General features: G+C 47.8%; 1 protein-coding gene across 12 annotated transcripts in view; it reads left to right on the top strand.

Annotated features, from left to right (window-relative positions):
- Window positions 1-7,035: 7,035 nt before the first annotated feature.
- The window catches only part of DYSF (dysferlin), a 220,569-nt gene continuing 200,395 nt past the window's right edge, over window positions 7,036-27,209 (top strand). For 7 of the 12 annotated variants that reach the window (XM_077766307.1, XM_077766304.1, XM_077766306.1 and 4 more), the window contains exon 1: window positions 16,949-17,039. In XM_077766307.1, the coding sequence (XP_077622433.1) occupies window positions 16,949-17,039 (91 nt within the window). Of the gene's footprint in view, window positions 7,124-16,948; window positions 17,040-27,209 lie in introns of those variants that run through there. The other 5 variants (XM_077766310.1, XM_077766308.1, XM_077766305.1 and 2 more) reach the window with 1 other exon arrangement.

The raw sequence follows: 27,209 nt of genomic DNA, 5'->3' as shown, positions 1-27,209 counted from the left end.
TTCCAATAATAATAACAACTAATATTTATTGAATGCTCACTATGCACCAGGCACATATAATATATGCAAAGCACTGTGTTAGAATTCTCCAAAGAAACAGCCAGTTATATATATAGAGAGAGATTTTATATATTAATATATAAGGAGATTTATTATGAGGGATTGCTCTTCTGATTATGGAGGCTGAGAAGTCTCATCATTTACTGTCTGTAAGCTGGAGGCTCAGAAAAGCCTTTGATATAATAATGGTCCCCACCCAAAGGCCTAAGAACTAAAGGAGCCAATGTGTAAGCCCCAGACCAAGTCCAAAGGCAGGAGAACCAGGAGGGCAATGCCTTAGGACGAGAAGATGAGTGTCTCGGCATAAGCAGAGAGCAAATTTGCATTTTCTTTGCCTTTTTTTGTTCTATTCAGTCTATTCAGTCCCTCAATGGATTGGATAATGTCCCCCCAAGATGGTGGGGATGATCTTTACTCAGTCTACTGATTCAAATGCTAATTTCTTAATGGAAACAGTCTCAACAGACACACCTAGAAATAATGTTTTACAGCTATCTGAGTATCTCTCAGCCCAGTCAAGCTATCACATAAAATTCACCATCACAAGCATTTATTCAATGAGGCAGATATTCTTATAGGTCCCATGTTATAGATAAGGAAACCAGGGCCCAGGAAGTAAGGTAACTTGCCTAAGACCCATCAACTAGTACATAAAGGGAGCTAAGATTCTAATCCAGGTAGTCTGATTCCAGTCATCCTTTTACACTGCTGCCATTATTCTTTTCCTGTCCTACTGGTTTTACAGTTTTTAGCTGAATATTATCTCCCTCACCCTCTCCCTCTTCTTCCCAATGCTCTCTTTTTTCCACTTAAAGCCAATCTCCAAACACAATCTTTTCAGTACTTGTGAAACATACTCCATCTGGATTCAAGAGTGCATTCATCTGGCATATTAGATTGTGATCCAAAAGCCAAAGCCTTTTCTTTGATACTACCCAGATCAGTGGTTCCTGGTCTTTGGTCTACAAAAGAATAATTGGGGAACTTTTAAAAGCCAGAATCCTAGGCCATTTGCGAGATTTTCACTCAATAGATCTAGGAGTACAGAGGGACCTAGGTGTCTCCACTGTTTACAAGAAGATGATACAGGGGATCTTCAGATTGACCACACTCGAAACATTGACATGTCAGATATTCACTTCTCATGGTATCCTTCCTTTCCCCAAAGTCCCAGCCTTCAGCCAAGGACAAAACACTGAAAATGCTACCAGTTTGTTGCCCTCTTAACTCCTGGAAATGTTCTTTAGGCCTTGTGGTGACATCTTCCCATGACTCAACAGGAATTTTTGGGTATGAAGCTTCAGAAAGTTCCATGGCCAATCTCTGCCCTGAGGCACAGAGCAGGGACCCCTCACACTTGCTCCCCTTCATCTGCATCAGCTCTGCTTATGCCCTCATTTTTCATCTTAGCAGGGAACCATCCATCACCATCACCTGAGTCTTCCCCCTATTGGGGCCTGTAATAGTTTTTTTTTTTTTTTTAATGTTTTATTTATTTCTGAGAGGAGACAGCATGAGCAGCAGAGGGTCAGAGAGAGAGGGAGACACAGAATCAGAAACAGGCTCCAGGCTCTGAACTAGCTGTCAGCACAGAGCCCAACGCAGGAGTCAAACCCACAAACCGTGAGATCGTGACCTGAGCTGAAGTCGGATGCTTAACCGACTGAGCCACCCAGGCGCCCCTGTAATAGGTTTCTTAACATTTGCTAAGATTGGTACATCCTGGGAATTTGTGGCCTCTTCTACAAGATGAGACTACCTCACTTTAGAAAAAGTTTAGGGGCACCTGGGTTGCTCAGTTGGTTAAGAGTCCACTCAAGTCATGATCTCACAGCATTGAGCTCCACGCTATCAGCACAGGATTCTCTCTGCCCCTCCCCAACTTGCGCTTGCTTGTTTGCTCCTCTCAATAAATAAGTAAATGTAAAAAAAAAAAAAAATAGTAACAATTAAAACCTTTAAAGAAAAATTTAGGGGCACCTGGGTGGTTCAGTTGGTTAAACGCCCAACTTCGGCTCAGGTCATGATCTCACAGATCATGGGTTCAGGCCCTGCGTCAGGCTCTGTGCTGACAGCTAGCTCAGAGCCTGGAGGCTATTTCAAATTCTGTGTCTCCCTCTCTCTCTGTCCCTCTCCCACCTGTGCTCTGTCTCTCTCTGTCTCAAAAATAAATAAAACCGAAAAAAATTTTAAAAAAAAGTTTAATTCCTATTGTATCCCACACTCCATCTTTTTCCTCAGAAACTGTCTCTGCCTCACTCTCCCTTTCAGTCCTTCCCTCCCTCCTTCTCTCCCAATGGGTGCATGCCTCTGTGTGTGTGTGCGTGCGCGTGTTTAGGCTTTCTTTCATCCAGTCTAGAGACTCCTGACTCTCTGAAATAAATTCAAAAGGAGGGCTGTGCACACCAGTGGACCCACTTACATGGGCCCAGAGCTGTGTTCTGTGCACTTCAGCAGCCCAGCTGCTTTCTGCTCCCTGCTCCAAGGGTGGGCTTTCAAGGAGGAATTTCAGACCACAGGAGTCTGACCGACCATCCGTTCTAAACATACTCCTTTCCCCTAAACTAGTAGCCATGCCTGAATAGATAATAATAGTTTCTATTTATCGAGTGTTTGCTAAGTGTATATTATGATAGATTCTCAGGAAGGTCCTTTCATGGGAGAGTGAAGCCCTCTGAAACTACCATGAGTTTTTCTTCTCAGGGGAAACATCAGATGACCAAAGTGTGACCAAGGTTTGTGGTCCTCAGGAAGCTTTGCAAAGATCTGTATGGCAGAGAACATAGAAATCATATACATTTTCCAAATTACCTCTTTTGTTAAAAATCTGATGTCGTTTTTTCTTCCTTCCTTCCTTCCTTCCTTCCTTCCTTCCTTCCTTCCTTCCTTCCTTCCTTCCTTCTATTGGGAAATAATATCAAACTTGCTTCTTGATTTTGCAGTGAGGTTAGGGAGTTGACCTTCCTTTTCTGCCCCAAACACAGTAAGCAGTAAAAATGTTCTGAATGCCTGCCCTTTTCAACAATGGTCTGATTGCATTGTCAGAGCCTCAGTGTATTAGTTTCCTGTGGCTGCTCTTACCAATTGTCACAAGTGTGGTAGTTACAACAACAAATTTATTCTTTCACAGTTCTGGAGGCCTGAAGTCCAAGATCAGGGTGCCTCTTTACTTTCCGAGTTTCTCCACTTTTCCATGCGTGTGGCTCCTCTGAGCCTCCAGTTTTATTCAGCTCAGCTCCAGCCACACATAGGGGCTAGCATCTCTCAGTCTCAGTTCCAAATTCTTGGAAAGAAGAGCATCAAGATTGGTTCAGCGTTGAATCTGGTCTCTTTCCCTTTTCTAGGGGGTTGGTCTCAAAGAATGTAGTTCTTTGAAATACAGAAGACACCCCAAACATGTCCTACACATTGAGGAATAAAGCTGAGGTGCATTTTTACTAACCATTTATTTCTGTACAGACTGTTCTGTGCATAACACTTTCCAAGAGAGGGGCACCTGGCTGGCTCAGTCAATAGAGCATGCAACTCTTGATTTCTGGGTCATGAGTTTGAGCCCACATTGTGGGGAGAGTTTGCTTAAAAAGTTTGAAGAGAACCTGCTGCATGAATAAATAATGTAGAGAAGTTGCAAGGGGGTGGGTGTTTAACCTATAAAGAAAACTGGTTCTCCTGCTCATGCTGTCTCTGTCTCTCTCTCCTAGAAATAAATAAAACATTAAAAAAAATAAAAAAAAAAAAAAGAAAACTGGTTCTGATCAAATCACTTTAGTCACACCATATTTGCAAGCAGCTAGGTGCTTCTGAGATCCAATTTTAGCTCTGCTTTAGAGCAGGTTCATGTTACTTTATACATCTGAACAGAGCCAAACTGTACTTCTTTAAAAATAGATCCTAATTTGGGCTTCCCTTATCAACAGGATCTCTTGCCCTTCTTGTCAATGAAATTAAGTTTGCTCCCTACTTGGTACCCCTTCTCAAACACTTATATCTGGCAAATTCCTGCCACATACAAGGCACCCTGTAAATGTTGGCTAAATGAATGAATGAACGAGTCAATTCGTCCAAGCCAAAGGTTATTTTTCTGTCCAGTAACATATAATGACCAAGGTTGGCAGCAAGAAACCTGATCTACTCTACTTGCTCTGCAGAATGTCCCTCCTACTTCCTCCCAGCTTTGCCTTACTTCTTTCCAACCCACTCTCAGTCCCTTGGGTCACCATCATCTCTCACCTTGATGAGCTCCTGCTGGAGCTTCTAACTGATCTCTTGCCTTCAGTCTGGTGCCTTGCATTTCATTCTTCAAAAAGCAACCAGGAAAAAAAAAATTAAGACAAGCAAACAAAAAGCAACCAGAGGGAGCATTTGAAAGGTAATTAGATCCTGTCATTCCTCTGGACTTCCTCAGGTCGTATGTGGTTCTCTCAGCCTCACTGCCTCCACTCCTCCACACCCCCGACCCACAGCCTGCTCTCCAGTCACAGTGCTCTTTCTCCCCCAACTCTCTACAGAGCCTTGACCCACAGCATTCCCTAACTGCTCTCTAGAACACCCTTTTTCTGTGCCCTAACCTCAGTTTTGCGCAATGAACTCCTAATTGGCCTCATCTCAGGTACCTCTTATTGTCCCTAGGATACATGAAGGACCCCATTTTCTGTCCTTTTTTGCATTTACAGATTTACACTGGTATATGATTGACTTGATTATTCATTAAGTGTCAGTTTCCTCCACTGAAGTGGACACTTCTTGAAATCAGGGACTATTATTAGTTTTCTCAAACTACTATAACAATATACCACAGACTGGGTGACTTAATAGCACTTTATATTCTCACAGTTCTGTAAGCTAGAAATCCAAGATAAAGTTATTGGTTGGCAAATTTGGTTTCTTCTGAGGTCTTTCTCCTTGGCTTTAAGAGCCACCTTCTCACTATATCCTCACGTGGTCTTTCCTCTGTGTGCATGCATCCCTGGTGTCTCCATGTCCAAATTTCCTAAGAAGACTTGTTGGGGACACCTGGGTGGCTTAGTCAGTTAAGCATAGAATTTCAGCTCAGGTCATGATCATGTTGTTCTTGAGTTTGTGCCTGGCATTGGGCTCTGTGCTGACAGCTTAGAGCCTGAAGCCTGCTTCAGATTCTGGGTCTCCCTGTCTCTCTGCCCTTCCCCTGCTCATGCTCTCTCTCTCTCTAGCTCTCTCAAAAATAAACATTAAAAAAAAAAAGAAAAGAACATTTGTTGGATTAGATTAGAGCCCATAGACTTGTTTTAATCACCTCTGTTAAGGGCCTATCTCCAAATTCAGTCACATTCCTAACTGGGGGGTTAGGGCATATGGATTAACATATAGTTTTTCAACATATGGATTGGGCGCGGAGGGTGGGGGGGATCAATTCAGCCCCTAACAGGAGCCATGCCACTTCTGCTCATCACTGTGTCCCCATCACCCAGAACAGTCTTGGCATGTTGTAAGACTTGATACGTGCGTGTTAAATGAATGATTGCATTTCAACCTCCCCCTATCCCCATTTCCCTTTCTTCCGCAACCACATAGTGTGCTAGAGGCAAAGAAAAGAAAGGCACAGGTTGCTGCGGGAAATGTTTGCTCTCCTGATCTAAAATTACAGGCCTTTCAGGGAGTGTTGCTCCCACTCATACTGCCTGTAGGGCAAAAAGACCCAGCAACCTGTTCCTGCCCTGGTGTGTGCTACTCGCATGGGTTGCTGGGGGAGAGGTTTTGCTGACAGGTGCACATCCATCCAAGTGGCCCTCTTTAGAAGGTGAGTCACCCAACTGCTGGGAATGTGGATCTACACAGCTTCCAGAAAGCAGTTTAGCAATAGGTACTAGGACCTAAAAAAAAAAAAGTATGTCCTGCAACCCTATAATTCTAAGGCTGAGAATCCAATCTAAGGAACTAGCAGAGGGGCTCAAGTTGGATTTATATTCCCAGTTTTTATATAAAAAAAGTATTTCTCACTGTTATGATAGCGTAACAATGGGAAAAAACTTTGTAAATCTAGTCCATTCACATGATACAAATTACCTAGCTACTGAAAAAATTGTCTATGAAAAATGTATAATGATGCAAGAAAATGTTGCCTGAAACAGCAGTGCCTGTGCACTGTATATACATTGATTTCAGAAATATAATACTGTAATTTACTCAGGCGCTCTCTCTCTCTCTCTCTCTCTCAGAGGAAAAGCCTGGATTGGCAAGTATACAAACGTTAATACTATTTTTTTCAGTCTCAGAGATTTCTTTCTTTTATGCTTTTGTGTTAAAAGTAGCAGATGTTGCTTTTACAGTCAAAAAAGAGGGGCGGGGAGCAAGAGTTTTAAGGTAGCCAGACCAGGCCGGTCAATGAAATTCCTCAGCTCCAGGCTTCTTGGGAAAGCGCGGTCCCTGTGCCTGCTTCCCAACTGGTCCTCAGAGCGGCCGGTTGACTCGGATGGACCGAGAGTACTCGAACCCTCGCGTCGGGTGGAGGCGGCAGGCTTGGCGAGGCCCGAGGCGGGGGGTGGAAGGTCGGGGGAGGGGCAAAGCCTTTCTCCCATTTGGAGCGAGATCTGGACTGCGCTGGGCGTCCGGAGCCGTGCGCCAGCCCTCCGCCATCGGCCGCCGCCCAGTCCGCTCTTTCCCAGCCAGGTGCAAAACGCCTTGTCATTGGGAGAGTCTGCGGCCGGAGCATTGAGTTACAGCTCAGCCGCGCCGGGTAGGGCGGCGGGGGTGGAAGATGAGCAGAAGCCCCAGTTCTCGGAACACCCGCTGACAAGCGGAGTAAGCGCAGCCGGTGCGAGGACCCGGCCTGTTCCTCTTTAAGAGCAGAAGGTCTGAGCCGGCAGCCAGGGATCCCAAACGGCCTCCCTCCTCCAGCCTTCTCCAGTGAGGAGACCCACGAGCTGCGCCTAGATCCTCCCCGACCTTCTCCAGCCCTGTCTGCGCCCTGGGCACACGGGGCCCTTTCTCGCGCCAGTCATGCTGAGAGTCTTCATCCTCTATGCCGAGAACGTACACACCCCAGACACGGATATCAGCGATGCCTACTGCTCCGCGGTGTTTGCAGGTAGGAGCAGCATCCCCGCTGGGCGAGGGGGCAGGGGGGTCGGAGAAGGGACGCCTCAGACCTCTACCCAGAGGGCACGGGGATGGGAGAGAAGAGACTCCACGCCCCAGCCAGATTGACTTTGAGTGTTGGAAGGACACACATCCTCAGGAAGGGGCGACCCAGAGGGAAACTGAGGCAATGAGTGAGGTGACTGAGCAGCCCTCCTCTGGGGCCTGGAAGCTGAGCCCAAGTTGGGGCTAAGATGGGCTGGAAGGTGGGACCAGCAACCTCTCCTCTCACTCTTCTGGGTCTTTTAGAAGAGGCCTTCTGACTCTATACTGCGTGGCTCTCCTCCTCTCACCGAAGGCTGGGTCCCAGGCCTATTAATAGCCCAGCTCTCTTCCTGGGCCTGGGCCTGGCGGCTCTCCGGGGCCTCAGCTCTCTATCACAGGCTGGGCTGGCAGGCAGGCGGCCACTGGGGGCAGAGGCACCACTCACCTGTCCAGGGATCCTACTCTTGCTTTCCGCACGGGATGGGAAAAATGTAGCAGCTGGCAGGGCTGACACCAGCACCAGCCTCTAAGAACTTTCTCCTTTCTCCCTTCCCTCCCAGACTGGAGCTTGTTGGAGAGTGGTATCTAGGGAGTGGAATCTTCACCGTCCTTGAACACAGGAGCCTACTCCCCTAATCAGATTGGGACCTCCCACAGTAAAATCTTCCCATGGTCATGACTGGACTTTTCCTCCAGGAAGTGAGAGCCAGGTCCTATCTGCTTCCCTAGCACAACCTCACAGTCAAGTCAGAGCTCTGGTCTACCCTGCTGGGCCTTTGGGTTTGGAGCCATACAGAGGTGAGGAGGACCAGAGCCAAGAGTATGAGAATCCAGCCCCACTCCCAATCCAGTGGGTTGTTCTCAGTCTCTATTACTTGTCACTTCCCTTCTCTCCAGAGACCTGGCTTCATCTCAGGCCCCCAGAAATCATAACGTCCAATAGACCTCCCTTTTCAGTTTTTTGAGCTTCTGGATGTATACCTGTTTGATCCCAGATGCCCGATTCCCATGTATACATGTGCTCCCAGACACATGTACACCCAGGAGTGCAGGTGACATCTGTGACGTTCCAAGCAGCAGAGGTTCAGAGAATGAAGGCGTGTGTCCACCGCAGCACATACAGACAGGTCAGAACAGGCACGTGTGCACATATACTCCCGGATGTGAAATTTGGGTCTTCTCAAAGAGGAGTCACTGAAGGAGTTTCTGGCCTGGGAAGCAGCCTGGGCCAAGAGGAGGGATAGAAGGGGAGTGGGAGGTGACACTCCAGCTGTGATTTTTTGCTAACATGCTGCTTTGACCTGTTCTCCACTAGTTTCCCACAGTTGCCTCCGGAAATGAACTTTATCCAGGTGTTTCCAGGGGGAAGACAAAAGCATGAATGGGGGGCCTCCATACTTCCTCTGCATCCTTAGTACAGGGCAGACCAGGCCAGCAACCTCACAAAGGGCCCAGGGCTCCTAGTTGCTCAACTGCAGGGAGCATCATTCCCACTGTGAATATCCCCCTGGCTGAGGGGAAGAAGGGTACTGTCACCTTGGAGGGAGGGAGAAACCCTAGCTGCCTCTTGCTCCAGCACCTGTCCCCCATCACAGCACCCTAGCCCAAGGGCTGAGCAGGCTTTGCGAACGGCACCCTCTAGAGCTGTCCAGTGCATAAAAGAACCTCAAAGGGGGGCCACCGTGGAGCCCTGCCTGTGTTCTCAGGGGTCTTGTCTCCTTTGGTGTCCATTCAGCCTGAACCAGATTTTCCTTCCCTGATCACAACCTCTCCCACACTCTCCCACCCCTAACACACACACACACACACACACACACACACACACGCGCGCGCGCCTCATAATTCATGGTCCCCTTACCCAGGCCAGGCCCTGAACCCTAACAGGAGAAAGGAAAGAATGAATAATGTATGGGGAAGCACTTTCTAACCCCTGAAGTGCTTTGCCCACAGGAGTATCACTGGTGTGCTTCCTCTCCTGTCTTTGTTATTTCAATCCCAAGGGCTATGTGTGGGGCATCTTCCCCATCCTCCATCCCCTATCTTCCCTCGGTGTCCTGGACTCAGCCCCTCCCCCCACCTGCCTGATCAGACTGTAGCCTTGCCCTTTGCCTGCTGCCTGGCTCCCCTGGGTGGGCTCCCCTTCCCTGGGGAGAAAGGGAAGTAGACTGCGCTGACAGCGAGTATCCCCAGAGGGGGCTGGTGAGCCCATTCACCCAGTCACTGGGAATGCAGTCTCTCTCTCCCCCAGCCCTGGACACATTCCACCTCCGCACTGGCCATGCTCTTAACCCAAGTCCAAATTTGGCCTCCCTGCAGCATTCAGGCCCGCTCACCCTCCTTCTCCCAGCCAGGGCCAAGTCAGTGAATGATTACACAGAAGGCCCCAGTCTCAGGGACACACTATTGCGACTCAGAGCCAAGCACCCTTCTGGAAAGTAGTCCCTTACCAACTAGCCAGACCCTTTAGGTGTTGGGGCCATAAACCTCCTCCTTTGGCTACCTGATTATAATATTCCATAATGACACCTCCTCTGTGCACACATAAATTCATGTCATGCTCACAGCAACTTTGTGAGGCCAAAGGACAGGGATATTATTCCCCTTTAGAGATGAGCAAATAGGCCCAGAGAGGTGCAAGGGCATGACCAAGGTCACACAGGGGGCCAAAGCACCTCCCATCCTCACCCCCACCTCCTCTTCACCTCTCTCTGTTGTTCTCAGCATCCATGGCTCATGAATAAGCATACCATGCGCTGCCCACACCCAGGCACCCTGGGTCTGAGCCAGTATGAGTGAAGTGGGGGATGAGGGTAGTGCTTGGGGTACCCGGCATGGGGCCCAGTCAAAGTAGGCGGCAGTGCAAGGCTGCAGGGAGCACAATATAAGACAAATGATCAATAGATGGAGGATTCTGGTTATGAAAATGTACATTCATCACAAGGGCATTCATTTAAGCACAAACAATGTACCATTTTCAGATGCTGTTTCTTTAAAACCCCATAACAATCCTTTGAAAGAGACATATTTAGGAATGCCTGAGTGGCTCAGCTTTTGACTTTAGCTCAGATCATGATCTTGGTTCTTGAGTTCAAACCCAGCATTAAGCTCTGTGCTGTTGGCACAGAGCCCGCTTCAGATCCTTTGTCTCTCTCTTTCTTTTTCTCCTGCTTGTGCTCTGTCACTCTCAAAAAAAAAATCTTTGAAAGAGACATATTTAACTGATACTGAGCTTACTAGGTGCTGAGGACTATTCTAAATAGAACTCATTAACCATGAGCTACATCATGTTCCAGCTATAATTTGTACCAGGCACTTGTATGTAAATACTTAAGCCTCCTACCAACCATATATAATAGCAACTATTACCACTCCCATTTTACAGATGAGAAAACTGTGGCACAAAGAGGTTAAGTTATACACTGGTAAGTAGTGGAATTGGTAACTAACCTCATGTGATCTGGCTCCAGAGCTCCATCTTTCACTGCTTCACGATTTCCTTTGGGTCTTACCTTTGATTTTCAGTAAAGCAGTAAAAGGTGGAGGGGCAAGATTTGAACCCAGGTCTGCTCACACCCTGCAGCCCAGTCTCTTTGAATACTGCTTCACACTCAATGCATGCTAGCTAGTATTACTGATATTATATATTATACACATATTTGTTATAATAATTATTATAGTTAACATGTGTTGTACATGTACTAAGAAATCACTTCACACATCCGAGAAGACTGTCACTATCTTTTTTGCCTGGTCATTCCTATCATCAGCTGTTTGTCCAGCTACCGTCCCACTGGGTCCAAGGGGCTTAGTGGTGAGTGGCCATCCCCCTACATCAAGGGGCCCTGGTCCTACCTCCTCTGGCTGCCCGCTCTGGAGCAGCACCTTCTGAGCGACCTGAAGGCATTTGTCCATCTGCCTGATGTCTGGCCGTGGCCATCACAGTGCTGGTAGGTCTTTCTTGGAACAAATATTCCTCTGGTGGCCCTTCAAGCCTACAAAGCTTCTCGGGGCCTCTCCTCAGGCCAAAGTCATGGTCAGCCTCAGCTACCTGTGTGCTGATCTCTTTCCAAAGTGCTTCATTAGAATGGAAATGTTAGCCAGTAGAGTGCTAACTTCTACTGTACACCTACTGTGCACCAGCCACTGTGCCAAAAGGGCTATCGTTCAGTTTGAATCCTCCCAACAGCTCTGTGAAGTTATCAATCTCTTGATTTCACAGAAGTGGAAGCAGACTTTGAAAGGCCAAATCACATGCCTCAGGTCGCACAACTAGAAAAGGGTGGACTGGGATGGAAGCCCAGGACTGTCTGATTGTTCCCACTATAGGATGGTCTTTCCCAGGCAGTCACATGATCATAGCCGTGGCCAGAGTCACTGCTGCCTGTGCATTCTATACCCTTGGTGGACATGCAGGTGCCCTTTCAGTCCCAGCTTTGGACTGGGATATCAGTGGAACACATAGCCTTCACTGAATGTGAGGAGAGAGGGCAGAAGGATGCCTTGGCCCATCCATACTCTTGGAAGTTTTTGGACTTTGACAAATGTGCCCTGAAGGAATCTTGTAAACTCACAGGCAGAGTCTTCATCTCAAGGTTGGTATCACTGAGCAGAGGGGCATGGTGTGTTTGCTTCCTGGTCACCTCATGTTGGGCTTTGGTAAAAACAGAGACCTGAGCCAGAGGAGACCAGTTGGCCCAACTCCAGCAATGAAAAGAATCTCAGTTAGAAGTACCTTTTCTTCGACTGACAGGAAGGTAGGACCCCTAACAGTTGATAGAAGAGGGAAGGGATCAAAAACTCAGATGCCTAGGGGAGCCTGGGAGGTGGTATAACTAAGATGAAGTCAGAAGGAAAAGCACATACATACTGGATAAGTGGTGGAAAGTAGGGTGAGCTGAGAGTGCATGGCCTGGTCCACAGGTGCCAGATAATCACTGTCAGGCAGAGAATTTGGGCCCATGTGCCATCTTCTCTGATTTTTCAAGAGAAAGTATAAATTCAGATTTGCAAGAGAAATCTCCTAACATTTAATTAAGGTATTATTTGTTATAAAACATTGTGTTGCTCAAAAACAGTAGGTCTATGGGGTGCCTGGGTGACTCAGTCTGTTAGGCCTCTGACTTTGGCTCAGGTCATGATCTCACGGTTTGTGGGTTTGAGCCCCTCATTGGGCTCTGTGCTGACAGCTAGCTCAGAGCCTGGTGACTGCTTCAGATTCTGTGTCTCCCTCTCTCTCTGACCCTCCCCTGCTCATGCTGTCTCTCTCCCTCTCTCTCTCAGAAATAAATAAAACATTTTAAAAAATTTAAAAAAACCCAGAAAAACCCCAGTAGGTCTGTAGGCTGGATGCATCCCCAGGGGTCACCAATGACAGCGTCTGAAGCATGGTGTTTCATCCTGTCTTGGAGACTTTAGTCCTGGGTTCTTGGGACAACAGACAGCCAGTTTCCTCTCTCTTGTATTATCCATCAGCACCTATCTGTGACTCCACCAATGGGGTGATGGGGCAAACTGGGGAGAGCTCTAGTCCCCTCCTTCTCACCTCTATCAGCCCTGAAGTGTTGTTGCATTTAACACGACATCTTAAGTAAAGACCAGGCTTACTATACAGACTCAGCTTCAAAACAGGTCCCTTCACCCCTTTGCTACCTCCCAGTGGTTCTTAAGCTGGCCCTACCACCTTCACAGAGGTACCAAGATAGTCAGGGGTGCTGAAGAGCTGTCCCATACCTGAGCTTTAAGTGGGGTGCCGACTTGGCTGTAAGTGAGCTAACTAACAGTGGTGTGAACGTGATAGTCTCTCTCCCTTATGTACTAGTTGATGTATAGGCAGTTCCGGCTAGTAAGGTTCTGACCCACAGGGCGGTCTAGGACCAGATCCTCCTGTCTTGCTCCTCTGCTATCTCCGCGGCTCCCCTCAACAACACGATTGGTGACTGCTCAGCATCACTACCTGCACCACAGCACAGGCAGGCATGCCCCTTCCCTATAAAGATACAACCAGCTAGTTATGTACATCCCTTCTGCTCATTTCCTGCTGGTCGTCACTTGGTTCTGTGGCCATGTCTAGTTGTGAGGGAGGCTAAGAAATGTATTCTTTCTATTTGGGTGGCCATGTGTCCAGATAAAACTGTGCAACATTTCTGTCGAAGAAGGGGAGAACATGTAGGAGAGTGACAAGTTGAGGGCCCAGCTCGCTGTCCATGAGAGTTGCCTTCCTGATACAAGTCCCTTTGGGAGGAAGCCCCCCTTTGGGATGAGGCTGCACTAGGACGTCTCCAAAGGAACAGTCAGCTATCTCATCAGGAAGCGGTGAAGAGCAGCCAGCCTGGGAAGCTGGAGGTTGGGATGGGAAAGGGCCTCAGGAAGTGTCTGGGGTTCAGGCCACCAGCTGCTGCCTTTCTGGTTCACAGAACAGACGTGTGGAGCACCCGTTCCTGGGCCACAAGCCAAATGTTTGTATGAGTCTTCTGGAATATTCCTCTGGAAATATCAGATATGCCCCCTACAGATTTCCTGTGCTGCTTCTGATGGATTAAAGCAGGAGGAGGCGGAGAGCTGGGGGAAAGGAACACAGCCTGGAATCACTGGGAGAGTAACAAATACCCCAATCATCATATCCAAAACTCCCCCAGGGGGCAGTACTGCCCTCTTTGAGAACCACTGGCTTAATCTCCTCATGGGGTGGAAAGGACACTGGGGAACCAAGTCTGCTGCCCACTACACTAACCCCAGGCAGGCCCTTGCTATGCACCGGGAATACCTGGCCAACTGAATTGCCCTTGATCTCTCCCCTCATTAACCTCACCATCCAGCTAGACCTTGAGCAGGTAATTACACAGACAGTTATTTCTTATAATTGCAATGAGTGCCAAGAATAAAAGCGCGTCTGTCCAGTTGTTTGCCAGAGGAACCCATCCTAGGCCAGGATTCAGAGATGGCTTCCCCAGGGAGACAATATGTAAGCTGAGGCCTGAGGATGAATGGGGGTTGCTCTGTAAAGAGAGAAGGGAAGGCATTTAAAAGCAGTGGGGACAGCAGAGCTCCAAGTTGGAAGAGAGCTCAGCATGTTCCAAAACCTGAGAAACCCTAGGAGCTGGGACACAGAGAGTGAGGGGTGGAGTGGCCTTTCTCAGTGGATGGAAGTGAGGGGTCTGGGCTTCATCCCAAGAGCAGGGGAGGCCTTTGAGACCTGAGCATATTTGTCTTAAGATTGCCTGGCTGCAGTGTAGCTAATGGACTAGAGGTGACCTGCTGTGAGGCCCCTGCAGTGGCCTAGGCAGGAGAGAGTGGTAGAGAAAATACCTCAGTGGAGGCATTTGGATGCTGTGGGCACATAGATGTTAGATGTTACCAAAGTCATGGGTGTCAGCAAGAAAGATTTAGGCTTTAAGTAAGTGAAATCTTGCTTCAAGTAAACTAATAATTAACAGTCTTAGAGTGAACTTCACTTGCAATACATGCTCCCTTGGAAGGAACTCCCATGAGTACTAGGCCCCGGTATGATCCAGAGACATGGTGGGTTCTGTGCATATACACAGCTCCAGAGTCACCCTGGACCCAGGCAGACCATTTTTCTCTCTGGTCTGCTGTCATTGGTGTCTACTACATCCTAGAGATGGTAGGCCAATTGGATTCACATACTTCCTTATTCTTAAGAATCAGGAGAAGGAGTTGGGCTTGTCCATTTACGGAGTAAAAGCCCATCCTTCCTGGAGAACAACTCAGAACATATGTCTGACGCTAAAGCAGCAGCTATTGCCAGGAGATGGGCTCAGATAGGTCAAGATCTACCTGGAGCTGGGGCTGGGGGTCATACCTGAACAGCTGGTTCTGCTAAGAGGGATGAAGGAGGTCTGAATGTTGGAGAGGAAGCAAGGGTCCACCTCATTATGAGGGTAGTGGGGTCACCCAGGGAGAGTGGGGGAGTCAGGAGGAAGTCCCCAGCCAGCTAAAAAAGGTGCAACCTTTAAGGCTGGGGAGAAAGACAGCCTCAGACTTGTCATTGAAGGGATGAGAGGAGTGGGATCCAGTGCCCAAGTGTCCAGCCGATCTTAGGAGTACAGATGTTTCATTCATAAAAATGGCAGAAGGTTGGGGCACCTGGGTGGCTCAGTCATTGAGCTTTCGACTCTTGATTTCGACTCAGGTCATGATCTCACAGTTGGTGAGTTTAGGCTCCACTTCAGGCTCTGCACTGAACATGGACCCTGCTTGGGATTCTTGCTCTTGCTCTCTCTCATTCGCTCTCTCTCCCCTTCTGCCCTTCTCCCCCAAGCGTATGCGCGCGTGCTCTCTCAAAATAAATAAAAAGAAAAAAATTAAAAATGGGAGAGAAGGCAAAGAATTTGGGCACAGATGTTGATGAAGGTTAGGAGGCTGGGAGCCTGGGGAAGTTCTGTAGTCAGCAAATAGGAAGCAATCAGAGTGAGGGTGGCATGGTGTGTTGTAGGTTTGGGGACAGAGAAGTATGACACAGTCCTCTCTGAAGAGACTGTGTAAAGATTGCCTGCTAGGGAGCAGACAGGGTGCACCTGAGTCAGGAGTCAGGGATACCAAGTGGAGGGGGCAGGTTAGCTCTGTGATTCTCCAACATCTTGAGTAGTTCGGTGCAGGGTGGAGTAAGCAGAGTTGGATTTCACCAGGTTATGGTTTAGCCGCATGAAAAATGCCACAACCTCTAACTAAGAGAGAGAAAAGCAAGTTGAGAGACTATGCAAGAGAATGATGACTAGTCACAGAATTTAGGCTAAGGATCTGTGAGGAGGTGGAAGAGGGACAGCGCCCTGCTCCGTGCTAGGTGCTTCAGTGTAGGGGTACAGAGATGAGAAGCCAGGGCTCCTGTGGTCCAGAAGTTCAGTTGCAAAAGAGCCTGACAAAACACGGAACACGTGCTCAGCATTATCGCCCCTCAAGTCTCACGCTACACTCAATTCTTCCCCCTGTAGAGGCGAGGGGCCCTGGAAGTTGCTGTCGAGGCGGTGGCTGGGAACCGAGTGGGCAGCAGGTGGATCTGTGTGCTCCAGGGACCGCAATATAATTGAGACCTCTGCGCGTGGACACGAGCGACCCCAGACTGCTTGGAGAAAAGGAGGGTGGGTTCGCGAGGGCTCAGGCCGGCCCGGGTGTTTTTCCAGCACGGCCGCCTGGGCCCCGAGGGCGGATAATGGGGCGGGCGGCGCGAGGCCGGGGGCGGGGGGTGNGGGGGGCGCGTCCCCCCCCGCCGCTCCGCACACCCCTCCACACTCGCTGCAACTGGTAGTTTTCTGCAGACTCTCGCGTTCCTACGGCCGGATGTCCCCTCCTCCCGCCTTCGCTCATTCCTACTTCGCCCCTCTCCCAGCGCCCCGGACGTGCGGACCCCGACTGGGCGCAGCGGGGTGCAGAGCCGCGAAGTCCGCACTGGTGCGCCCCGGGCTCCGGCGAGCGGAGCGCCGGGCTCCAAGTCGCCGCCGCCTGGCCCAGCCGTGCGCCCCGCGTCAGCTGCGCTTCCGTTCCCGGCCCCGGGCGGGTATCCGCGGAGGGGGACTAGCGCCCCCACCCGCGCCCACCTGCCCCCAGCCCCGCCNGCGGCGCGGGTGGGAGGGGCCGCCCAGTGGGTGTCGGGTGTCGTTCCCCCCGCATCCGCCCGGCGCGCGGATTTCTTCGCGAAAACGCAGCGAAGGCGACAGCTCCCCTCTGGCGCGGGTGCTGCGGAGCCGGGCTCTCGCTCGTGGTGCCCGGGCCCCCTGCTCCCGCTCCCGCTTGCGTCCTGCCCGAGTGCCTCTGCGCGCCCCGGGGAGGCCCAACCATGCTGTGCTGCCTGTTGGTGAGGGCCAGCAACCTCCCCAGTGCCAAGAAGGACCGGCGCAGCGACCCGGTCGCCAGCCTGACTTTCCGAGGTGAGAGCCCCTTGGCCGCCGCGCCCGCGCCGCCCGACCCTCCGCGCTCACGGCCGCGTTGGCGGCCACGGCCCCGGCACTAACCCTGGCCCAGGACACAGGGACAGAAATCTTAGCCTTGCGGGGGTGAGGGGGGACGAGGAGGATGAAACAGAGCATAATAAATACCATAGTGCTCTGCAGTTTTGGAAAACGGAAAGTGCTACAGTATGTCAACAGTTACTACTTTTCTAAGACCCATACCCAGAGGCGGAGCGACAAGCTCCACTCCGAAGTATGATGTGCAAGCCCTTACGGGCGGTGGGGATAAGAGTGAGAAAAGAAAGATGGGTGCAGAATAGAGAAGAATCAGTATCACAAACTGGGCTTCTAGATGGTGTGCTTTTGAATTTGTGTCTTTATTTCATTCATTCATTCATTCATTCACTCATTCACTCATTCACCCATCTTTATTGAACACTGGCCATATTGAATACGCCATGCCTCAACTGGGAGGAAAAGGAACAGAATAGGAGCGATATGGTCTTGACCCAGACATTTTGAGCTGCGTCAAGGATGTTTTTCAGAATTCAAAGAGCCTAACCATCTACATGAGGTGCTTAGACAAGAGAGGGTCTCTCTCTGGAGCAACAAAGGACTCCTAAGCCCCCTTCTCATCATGCACCCTTAACCCATCCTTTTTAAGGTAGACATTCCCATGGGAGGCAGTGTCTCAAGAGGGGGAAAGGGAAAAGGAAGGATATGTGAAAATGAAAGGAAGGAACAGTGGTTGTGAGTCAGGACCCCAGTTCTGCAAAGAAAGATAAATGAAAGGAGAGAGGGTTTCTCTTACCAAAAGTAGAGGGAAAAGTGGCTGGTGTTTTCACGAGATTTGAAAACAGTGAGAGCAGCAGGGGCTCTTTAGCTCTGACCCATGATCTCCATTCGGACTCCAAGCTCCTTAAAATAATAATGACCAAAGATGGTAGACACAATTTGGCAAAGTGAGAAATACTCACATTTATTCTTTGTTATGGGACACTTTACATTTTATCCTTTTTTTGAAAAAATGTGAGTAAACACGTTTTGGAAAGCTTTGCTCTTTTCATGAGTGGTCGACATTCCTGGATATCCACCATGAAATGCAACTTCCCGACAAGGTGGCTAGCTCATCTGCCTAAGCCATTCCCTTATAGAAATTGCGGGTCCACCTCTGGTTGGAAAAGAAGTTCTGTAAGGATCTTGAGACCAGAGGCCTAAAGCAGCCTAGGTCTCCTGGATGCTCTGGGATCTGCCCTGGTTCTGGAACGGTCTTGTGGTAGCTCCCAATCTCTCCATTCTGCAGATAAGGAAATGGAAATCTGGGGAAGCCATGTGTCCAGGTCTGTGGTCATGGCAGGGAGTGCATGGAGCGGGCAGTGTCTTTGGGTCAGGAAGGTGACCACGTCTTTTGGGGCCCCTGTTGGCTGTTGTGCTGGTCCAGGTACCCCATGCAGCGCTGTGCTCTCAGTATTCACATCCCCCACCCCTTATGATGCTTTACTGTTAGTTTGCATTGGTAAGCTCTTAGCAAATTGGAAATATAATAGAATGTAATGCCTCCAGCTGTTCAAAGTCTTGTTTTTTCAAAGCCCTGCTGCAATGCCACCTTCTCCAAGAAGGCATCCAGAATTCCCCTGGCATTCACAAGTCTCTTCTCTCTGTGTGTACAACACCTTGCTAGGTCTGCGGGAGCACTCACCCCAGCCAGGGTGTGCTCAGTGCTCAGATCCACACTGAGGGTGCAGTGACTCCTTGAGAGCAGCAGCCTGTCCTATTCATGAGGATGTCCAGTGCTGCACGCAAAGGGGTGCTCTGACATGTTTGTGTGCTTCCTGGCCCAGGCTGTGGCCATCCTTCTGATGTGCCTGAAGCCTCATGCCGTCTGGGGCAGTGGTCTTCCTACTTGCCTGTGCCTGAGAATCCTCTAGAGACAGATTCCTGGGTCCTGATCCAGCAAGGACTAAGAGACCTGAGACCCAGCACTTAACATTTTGATGCAGAACATTTTGGAACCACGCTTCGAGAGAAATTGATGTGAGATGTGGCGAAATGTGAAATTAATGCCATTTGCTGCCCGACTCCCACCCCAGAGGCTATTCATGCTGCAGTTTGTGGCTGAGTTGACGCTTAGAGAGAGAGGCCATTAGAATCAGACCCAGAACAGAACACGTGGAGAGCTTTAAAAAAAGACCACTACCAACCTCCTTATCCCCTCTTCTCTTGAATCTCTGGAGAAGGGGCCTGGATATAGATGTTCTAAAAATTCTCCAACGTTTCAGATGTGCAGTCAGTGGGGTGAGAAGCCTTGAGGCTGATTCTCTCGTGGCACAGAGGGCACTGTGGCCTGCTTGCAGAGAAACCAGCCTGCACTGGGTGCTTGGCTCCCACTTACAGCCCCAAATGCATGGGCCTGCCCAGCCCCACTTTCCCCACAGTTGTTCACAGGGCATTCCAGGCTCGGATGTAATTTCAGGACCTATCTCCCGAAATAGACCATGAGCTCTGGGAGGCTGGACTCTGAGGCCACTTTCTGGTTTCCCTCTCTTATGGGTTCAGGGTGGAGGCTATTATGGAATACTTATCATTCCTTTGTTCTGTACTAATTAATTAATTAGTTAACTAAAACTACCATGGCTACCTGGACTGTGGCTGACAGGTTTGACAGATTACCTGCGTGAATGAGCAGCTTCATTTCCTATAGCATTTGATGATTTGTACCTCTCTTCTGCTCTGCCCCCTTCCCACCAGTGACTGTGATTATTTATGTCTCTCCATTCATGCATTTAGTTCACTGAACAAATATTTATTGTTTATCAAAATTATTTATCACACACCTAGTATGTGCTGGTGCTGATCAAGGTGCTAGGGACACATCCAAGAACAAAACCAGATCTCTCTTCCCTTGGAGCTCAGACATATTAATTCCTTGAGGGTGTGCTCTCCTGTGACCTGGCTTGGTGAATTTCTACCCTGCTTCACCCAGGCTCACCAGCCAGAACCTTGAGTCCTTACTGTTCCTTCCCTTTCTCTCATCCAGTCAGAGCCTCTCTTCCTCCCCATGTGTCTCTAATTGGCCCCTCTCCCTTTCTCCTCCTTCCCACTCTTCTGTCTCCTGCGGGGGTGGGGGGGTGGCGGTGGGCGGTGAGGAGGTAGGGGCTGGTCCCTAGGCTCTGGACAGGAGCGTGGGGGGAGCTTATGGAACCCTCTGAAGGTGGAAACACTCCTTAGGGGCTAGTGTGCCTCACCTGTATCGGGAATGTGGGCTGCAGGGCACTGGACTCTCTGACTCTGCCTTTTTAAACTTTATAAAGTGGCTTTAAAACATTGAAATAACCTTCTGTTTTCCTTTTGTGAACATAATATGAACTCAGTGTAAAAAAAGGATATATTATGGGGTGCCTGGGGGGCTCAGTCGGTTAAGTGTCTGACTCTTGATTTCGGCTCAGGTCATGATCTGCAGGTTGGTGAGATCAAGCCCCTCTTTGACTCTGTGCTGACAGTGTGGAGCCTGCTTGGGATTTTCTCTCTCTTCCCTCTCTCCTCCACCACTCAAGTGCACATTCTCTCTCTATCTCAAAATAAATAAAATAAATTTTAAAGAAATTTAAAAAAAGGATACATTGCAGAAAGATATGAGGCAAAAGAAAAGAATGGCCCCAAATCCAGGTACTTTGAATTAACCTGTTATCAGTTATATATATTTCCTGTCGGATTCTTTTTTCCTCTGAGGCGACTGGGTAGCTCAGTTGGTTAAGCACCTGACTTTGGCTCAGGTCACAATCTCATGGTCCGTGAGTTCAAGCCCTGCATCAGGCTCTGAGCTGACGCCTGGAGCCTACTTTGGATTCTGTGCCTCCCTCTCTCTCTGCCCCTCTCCAGCTTTCACTCTGTCTCTCTCTCTCTCTTTCAAAACTAAATAAATATTTTAAAAAGTTTAAGATTCTCTTTTCCTTTTTTTCAAAAACGCAATTTTAGGTGTGAAATTTAACACCCATGTAAAGTACATGCAATATAAATGTATGCTTTAATGTACTGGTTCTCATCTGGGGGTGATTTTGTTCCTCAGGAGACATTTGGCAATGTCTGGAGACATTTTGGGTTGTTACCACCGAGTTGGGTGGGGGGGGGCATTGAGATGCTACTGCCATCTAATGGGAAGGGGCCAGAGATGCTATTAATATCCTGCAGTGTATAGAACTGTCCCACAACACCCACAAGAAAGAATTATCCAGCCCCAAATGTTAATAGTGCCAAGGCTGAGACACCCGCTTTAATGAGTAAATGGAGAAGGGACTATCCATGTATATTACCCAGGACAAGGAATAGAACCTTACCAGTCTCACCCCTCATCCGAAGTCCCAGATCCCTTGCCTTCCTCTCTAGAGATAATCCCATCCCAGATACCTTTTTTCAAATGTTTGAATATTTACATTTTCACTTGACAATGAACCAGGGGCGTCTTTCTGTCAGTAAATATTCCTTTACACATCTTTTAAAAATGTATGCCTAGTATTTTATTACATGGGTGTACTCTAATTCAGTTCATCAACCCCCTCTTGATGTATATTTAGGTCTTATCAAATTTTTTATATTTATNAATCCGAAGCAGGCTCTGCACTGAGAGCAGAGAGCCCGATGTAGGGCTTGAACCCACGAACCATGAGATCATGACCTAAGCCAAAGTCAGGCACTTAACTAACTGAGCCACCCAGGCACCCCTATGGATTAAATCTTTATCCACATATTTAATTATTCCCTTCGGGTAAACACTGGAAATGGCATTGCTGTGTCAGAGGTTAGAGATGAATGTAAGGCTTTGCTGCATTTCCCAAATTGCTTTCCTGAAAATCTGTACCAGCTTTACCCTCTCATTAGTTGAGTATGAAACTTTATTTTCCTATAATCCTGCTAACACAAAACATTATCATGCTTTAACAATCATCTTTAACCATTTCTTAAGTTCAAATAGTATTTGTGATATTTCAGTTTCATTACCCATTACCTACTTGCATTTATTTCTTACTGAATTGATTTTTTAAAAAGTTTATTTAAGTTTATTTTTGAAAGAGGGAGGGAGGGAATGAGAGGGAGAGAGAGACAGAAAGAGATAGCATGCAAGCTGGGGAGGGGAAGAGAGAGAGGGAGAGAGAGAGAATCTCACCAGGCTCTGCAATGCAGCACAGAGCCCAACTCAGGGCTGGATCCCATGGACCACGAGATCATGATCTGAGCCGAAATCAAGGTCAGCTGCTTAGCTGACTGAGCCACCCAGGCGCCTCTTACTGAATTTCTTTTTAATATGACCAGTTTTTTTTTTTGGTGGGGGTTGTCTTTTTTTTTAATTGGTTCCAAGTGCTCTTCATATATTAAGGATGTTAACATTTTGTCATAGATGGTTCAGATACCTCCCCCAGTTCTAATTGGCCTTTTGAGTTTAAAGACTACCCCTCTCACAGTACATCCTATCACAGCCAGTATATCTACCGACCACCACCCCTTCCTGGCTAGCTGTTTCCTGGAAAGGGTGGTTTCAGTGAGGATTTAGAAAGATGGATATTAGGGTGGGTTCTTGAGAGTGAGAAGAGCAGGGCTTTTCTGGAAATGGGGGGCAGTGACAGCTGCCCGGTTCCTGAGGTGTATAGGCTTAGGTTGGGGCACAGATGGCGGGCAAGTATCAGAGTTATCAGAGTCTACCTCTCCTTTTTGTAAGAGGGTATCTGTGCTGACGAGTAAAGCAGACTTCCTTCAGCAGAAGCCAGGGCTGTCTTTTCTCTTTTCAGTTGCCATTGCCTTCTGGTTTTGTCCTGATACTTTGAATTTTTATCATGTTCTTTGTCTGATGGATATTCTAATGAAGTGTCAGCAGAGTGCCCACAACAGAACAAGTCGTCAGTACACACTTGTTGAATAATCAAGGCTGCCTGGACAATCTTAAGCTGCTCTGCAGCTTGTTACAGTGTCTTGTCACCTGACTCATGGGCAGAGACAGCCTGTCTCTCTCTCTGGGAGTTCAGAACACCCCATCTCCTCTCTTCTCTGCTCCCTCTCTTTTTAAAAAATCTTAAAATTTATTTTTATTTTTTTATTCTCAAGTTAGTTAACATACAGTGTAGTCTTGGCTTCAGGAGCAGAACCCAGTGATTCATGTCTTACATATGACACCCAGTGCTCATCCCTAAAAATGCCCTCCTTACTGCCTGTCACCTATTTAATCCCCCCCAACTCCTATCAACCCTTAGTTCTCTGTATTTAAGAGTGTCTTATGGCTTGCCTCCCTGTTTTTATATTATTTTTCCTTCCCTTCTCCTATGTTCATCTGTTAAGTTTCTCAAATTCCACATATGAGTGAAACCATATGATATCAGTCTGTCTCTGAATCACTTATTTTGCTTAGCATAATATCTTGTAGTTCCATCCACATTGTTGCAAATGGCAAGATTTCATTCTTTTTGATCGCTGAGTAATATTCCATTGCATATTTATTTATTTATTTAATATTTTTATTTCTAGGAGAGAGAGAGAGACCGCGTGAGCAGGGGAGGGTCAGAGAGAGAGGGAGATACAGACTCTGAAACAGGCTCCAGGCTCTGAGCTGGCAGTCAGCACAGAGCCCGACGCGGGGCTTGAACCCACGAACCGTGAGATCATGACCCAAGCGAAAGTCGGACGCTTAACCGACTAAGCCACCCAGGCGTCCCCCATTGCATATTTATATACCACATCTTTTCTTTTTCTTTACTTTGTTTAATGTTTATTTGTTTTTGAGAGAGAGACAGAGTGTGAGCAGAGGAAGGGCAGAGAGAGAGGGAGACCCAGAATCTGAAGCAGGCTTTAGGCTCTGAGCTAGCTGTCAGCACAGAACCTGATGTGGAGATTGAACCCATGAACTACGAGATCATGACCTGAGCTGAAGTCAGATGCTTAATTGACTGAGTCATCCAGGTGCCCTATACCACATCTTCTAAATCCATTCATCAGTTGATCGACATTTGGCTCTTTCTGTAATTTGGCTATTGTTGATAGCACTACTGTGGACATTGGGGTGCATGTGTCTCTTTGAATCATTTTTGTATCCTTTGGATAAATTCCTAGTAGTGCAATTGCTGGGCCATAGGGCAGTTCTATTTTTTAATTTTTTGAGGAACCTCCACACTGTTTTCCAGAGAGGCTACACCAGTTTGACTCTCACCAACAGTGCAATAGGGTTCCCCTTTCTCTACATCCTCATCAACATCTGTTGTTTCCTGTGTCATTAATTTTGGCCATTCTGACCGGTGTGAGGTGGTATCTCATTGTGGTTTTGATTTGTATTTCCCTGATTATGAGCGAGTTGAGAGTTTCTTCATGTGTATGTTTGCCATCTGGATGCTTCTTTGGGAAAGTGTGTATTCATATCTTCTGCCCATTTCTTCACTGGATTATTTGTTTTTTGGGTGTTGAGTTTGTAAGTTCTTTATAGATTTTGGATACTAACTCTTTATCAGATATGTCATTTGCAAATATCTTCTCCCATTCCATTGGTTGTCTTTTATTTGTTTATTTATTTATGTTTATTTTTTTATTAATTCTTAAAATTTTAATGTTTATTTATTTCTGGGAGACAGAGCATGAGCAGGAGAGGGTTGGAGACAGAGAGAGACACAGAATCTGAAGTAGGCTCCAGGCTCCGAGCTGTCAGCACAGAGCCTGATGCAGGGCCCAGAGAATGCTGGACAGACAGCGCCCTGGCCTCTGACAGATTAAGACGTCACCAGGTGGTGAGCAGAAGTGTAGCGATGTGGCTTCTCATGTGAGTCATGGCTGTGTCTGATGCTCGGGTGTCAGGAACGTTGGGGCTCCCACCAGGGGGGACTGCTTAGCTAGGCGGCCCCAGGTGCTGGATGGGGCAGAATGGGCTGTCTTACCTCTGCTCTGCTTTTGTCTGAGGCCCCTCCTCAGCTTCCCTCCCACAGCCATGGCCGTTACCAGAATTGGTCCCAGGGGAGGACCAGGACCAGGATGGTGTGCTACCTCATTCCTGTCACACACCTTGGCTCTTGACACTCAAGGGCCAAGATGGTGATTTCTTTGTTCTTCAGTTCTCCTCTGACAACCTTCATTTAAGGCATTATTTTCAAACTTTTTGAATTGCTATCCACAACAAGAAATATATTTTATATCAAAACAGGGGTACCTGGGAGGATCAGTTGGTTAAGCATCTGACCTTGGGTCAGATCATGATTTCACGTTTTGTGGGTTCGAGCCCCTCATCGGGAAGGGAAGGCAGGAAGTAGGAAATGCTTGAAAGACATTTTGCACAGGGCTTGGCACAGAGACACTGTTCAATTAATATCCACCAGGAGCACCAGGAAATGTTTCAGAGTGGATGACTCAAGAGCGTCTGCAGATGGGATTTTTCCACGTTTCTCTTGTAGGTTATAGGGAATTGATAGGGGAAGGAAGATAGACACTTAGACAGAATCTCTTATCTCCTCAAAACCCTATGAAAGAAGCATTCTCTTCCTCTTCCCCTTCTCCTCCTTCTTCTTCTTCTTCTTCAGTTTATTTATTTTGAGACACAGAGAAAGCAAAAGCAAGTGAGGGGCAGAGAGAAGGAGAGATAGAATCACAAGCAGACTCTGCGCTGATGGTGGGGCTCGAACTCACAAACTGTGAGATCATGACCTGAACCTAGATCAAGTGTCAGATGCTTCATCCATTGAGCCACCCAGGCACCCCTGAAGTGAGCATTCTTCTTATTATCAATTTACCACCCAAGGGAGCTAAGGCCTAGAGAGGTAATAGGTTCTACCTAAGGTCACCCAGCAGTAACTATTTGAATGACTCCAAAGCTGTGTCTGTACTCACTGCTGGAGACATACCAACATGGCCCACAAGAATGGTTCAGCCAGGGCAGGCGTGGACCAACTTAGAGAAGATAACTCTTGCTCCTCCCAGAATACCTCCTTCTCACGGTGACTCTTCTCATCGCCTTTGTCCACTGACATACTCTCCAACTCTTAATGCAGTCTTACGGCATTCCTTGAGAACAGTAGTTCTATCCCCTGGTGATGAAGTGAATTTGTAGCCAACTTGGGAAAGAAAAGACCCATTCATTCAGCACTCCATTACCTTGCTATACGCTAGAGTTACTAACATGAGTAAGGCATGGTGTCTGTCCTCTGAAGCTCACAGTCCAATTTGGGAGAGACACAGAAGCGTACAGTTACCCTTGTTCTGATATTTGATCACAGCTTGCAACCATCTCTGTCTGGGAGAGACAAGGGAGGCTGACAGCTGAGCTGGGTATTAAAGAATCAGTGGGAGTTCACTAGATGCATCTGAGTGGGGCATGGGGGGGAGGGGAAGTGAAATGAACTGGTATGTAATGAGTATGCTGTGTTCCAGGAACCTCACTCATACTATCTTGTTTAGTTTTCACAAAACCCCATGGAGAGGTATTATTATGACCTTATAGATGAGGAAACAGAGGCTAAAATAAAATGTTCAATGAATTTCCAAATAGTTTCTTCAAATGTGTTACAGGGACTCCTGGGGGAATCCCCGTGATTTTGAACAGGGCAGCAAGGTTAAAACTATTTTCAATAAAAAAAAAATTTTTTTTAATGTTTTTAAAATTTATTTCTGAGAGAGAGAGAGAGAGACAGCATGAGCAGGGGAGTGTCAGAGAGAGAGGGAGACACAGAATCAGAAACAGGCTCCAGGCTCTGAGCTGGCTGTCAGCACAAAGCCCGATGCGGGGCTCGAACCCACAAACTGTGAGATCATGACCTGAGCCAAAGTCAAACGCTTAACCGACTGAGCCACCCAGGCACCCCAAAACTATTTTCAGAATAACCCGAAGATGATGTGTACCTTTTTCACTGTGTTGACATTTGAACTGATGGTACAACTTAAGGTAAAACTGCTGAGGCCTTAATACTAGTGAAAGCCTTGGTGCCAAACTTAACTTGGCATTGTATTCCTCACCCTTATGTATTTGTATTTACAGTTAAAAATAAAGCCAGTTTTGTTGAAGAATGTCCTTGATAAAGCAGTACAATTATCAATTTTATTAGCTTGATCCTTAAGTACATGTGTTTGTAATATTTTGGGTGTTGAAATAGAAGTATGCATAGAACACATCTGCTACATGCTGAAAAATGGTTG

Source organism: Crocuta crocuta, unplaced genomic scaffold (assembly GCF_008692635.1).
Source record: "Crocuta crocuta isolate KB4526 unplaced genomic scaffold, BGI_CrCroc_1.0 scaffold113, whole genome shotgun sequence".
In the NCBI taxonomy this organism is placed as follows: domain Eukaryota; kingdom Metazoa; phylum Chordata; class Mammalia; order Carnivora; family Hyaenidae; genus Crocuta; species Crocuta crocuta.
The sequence above is the reverse complement of the archived record's forward strand: the minus strand, read 5'-3'. Positions and strand labels throughout refer to the sequence as shown.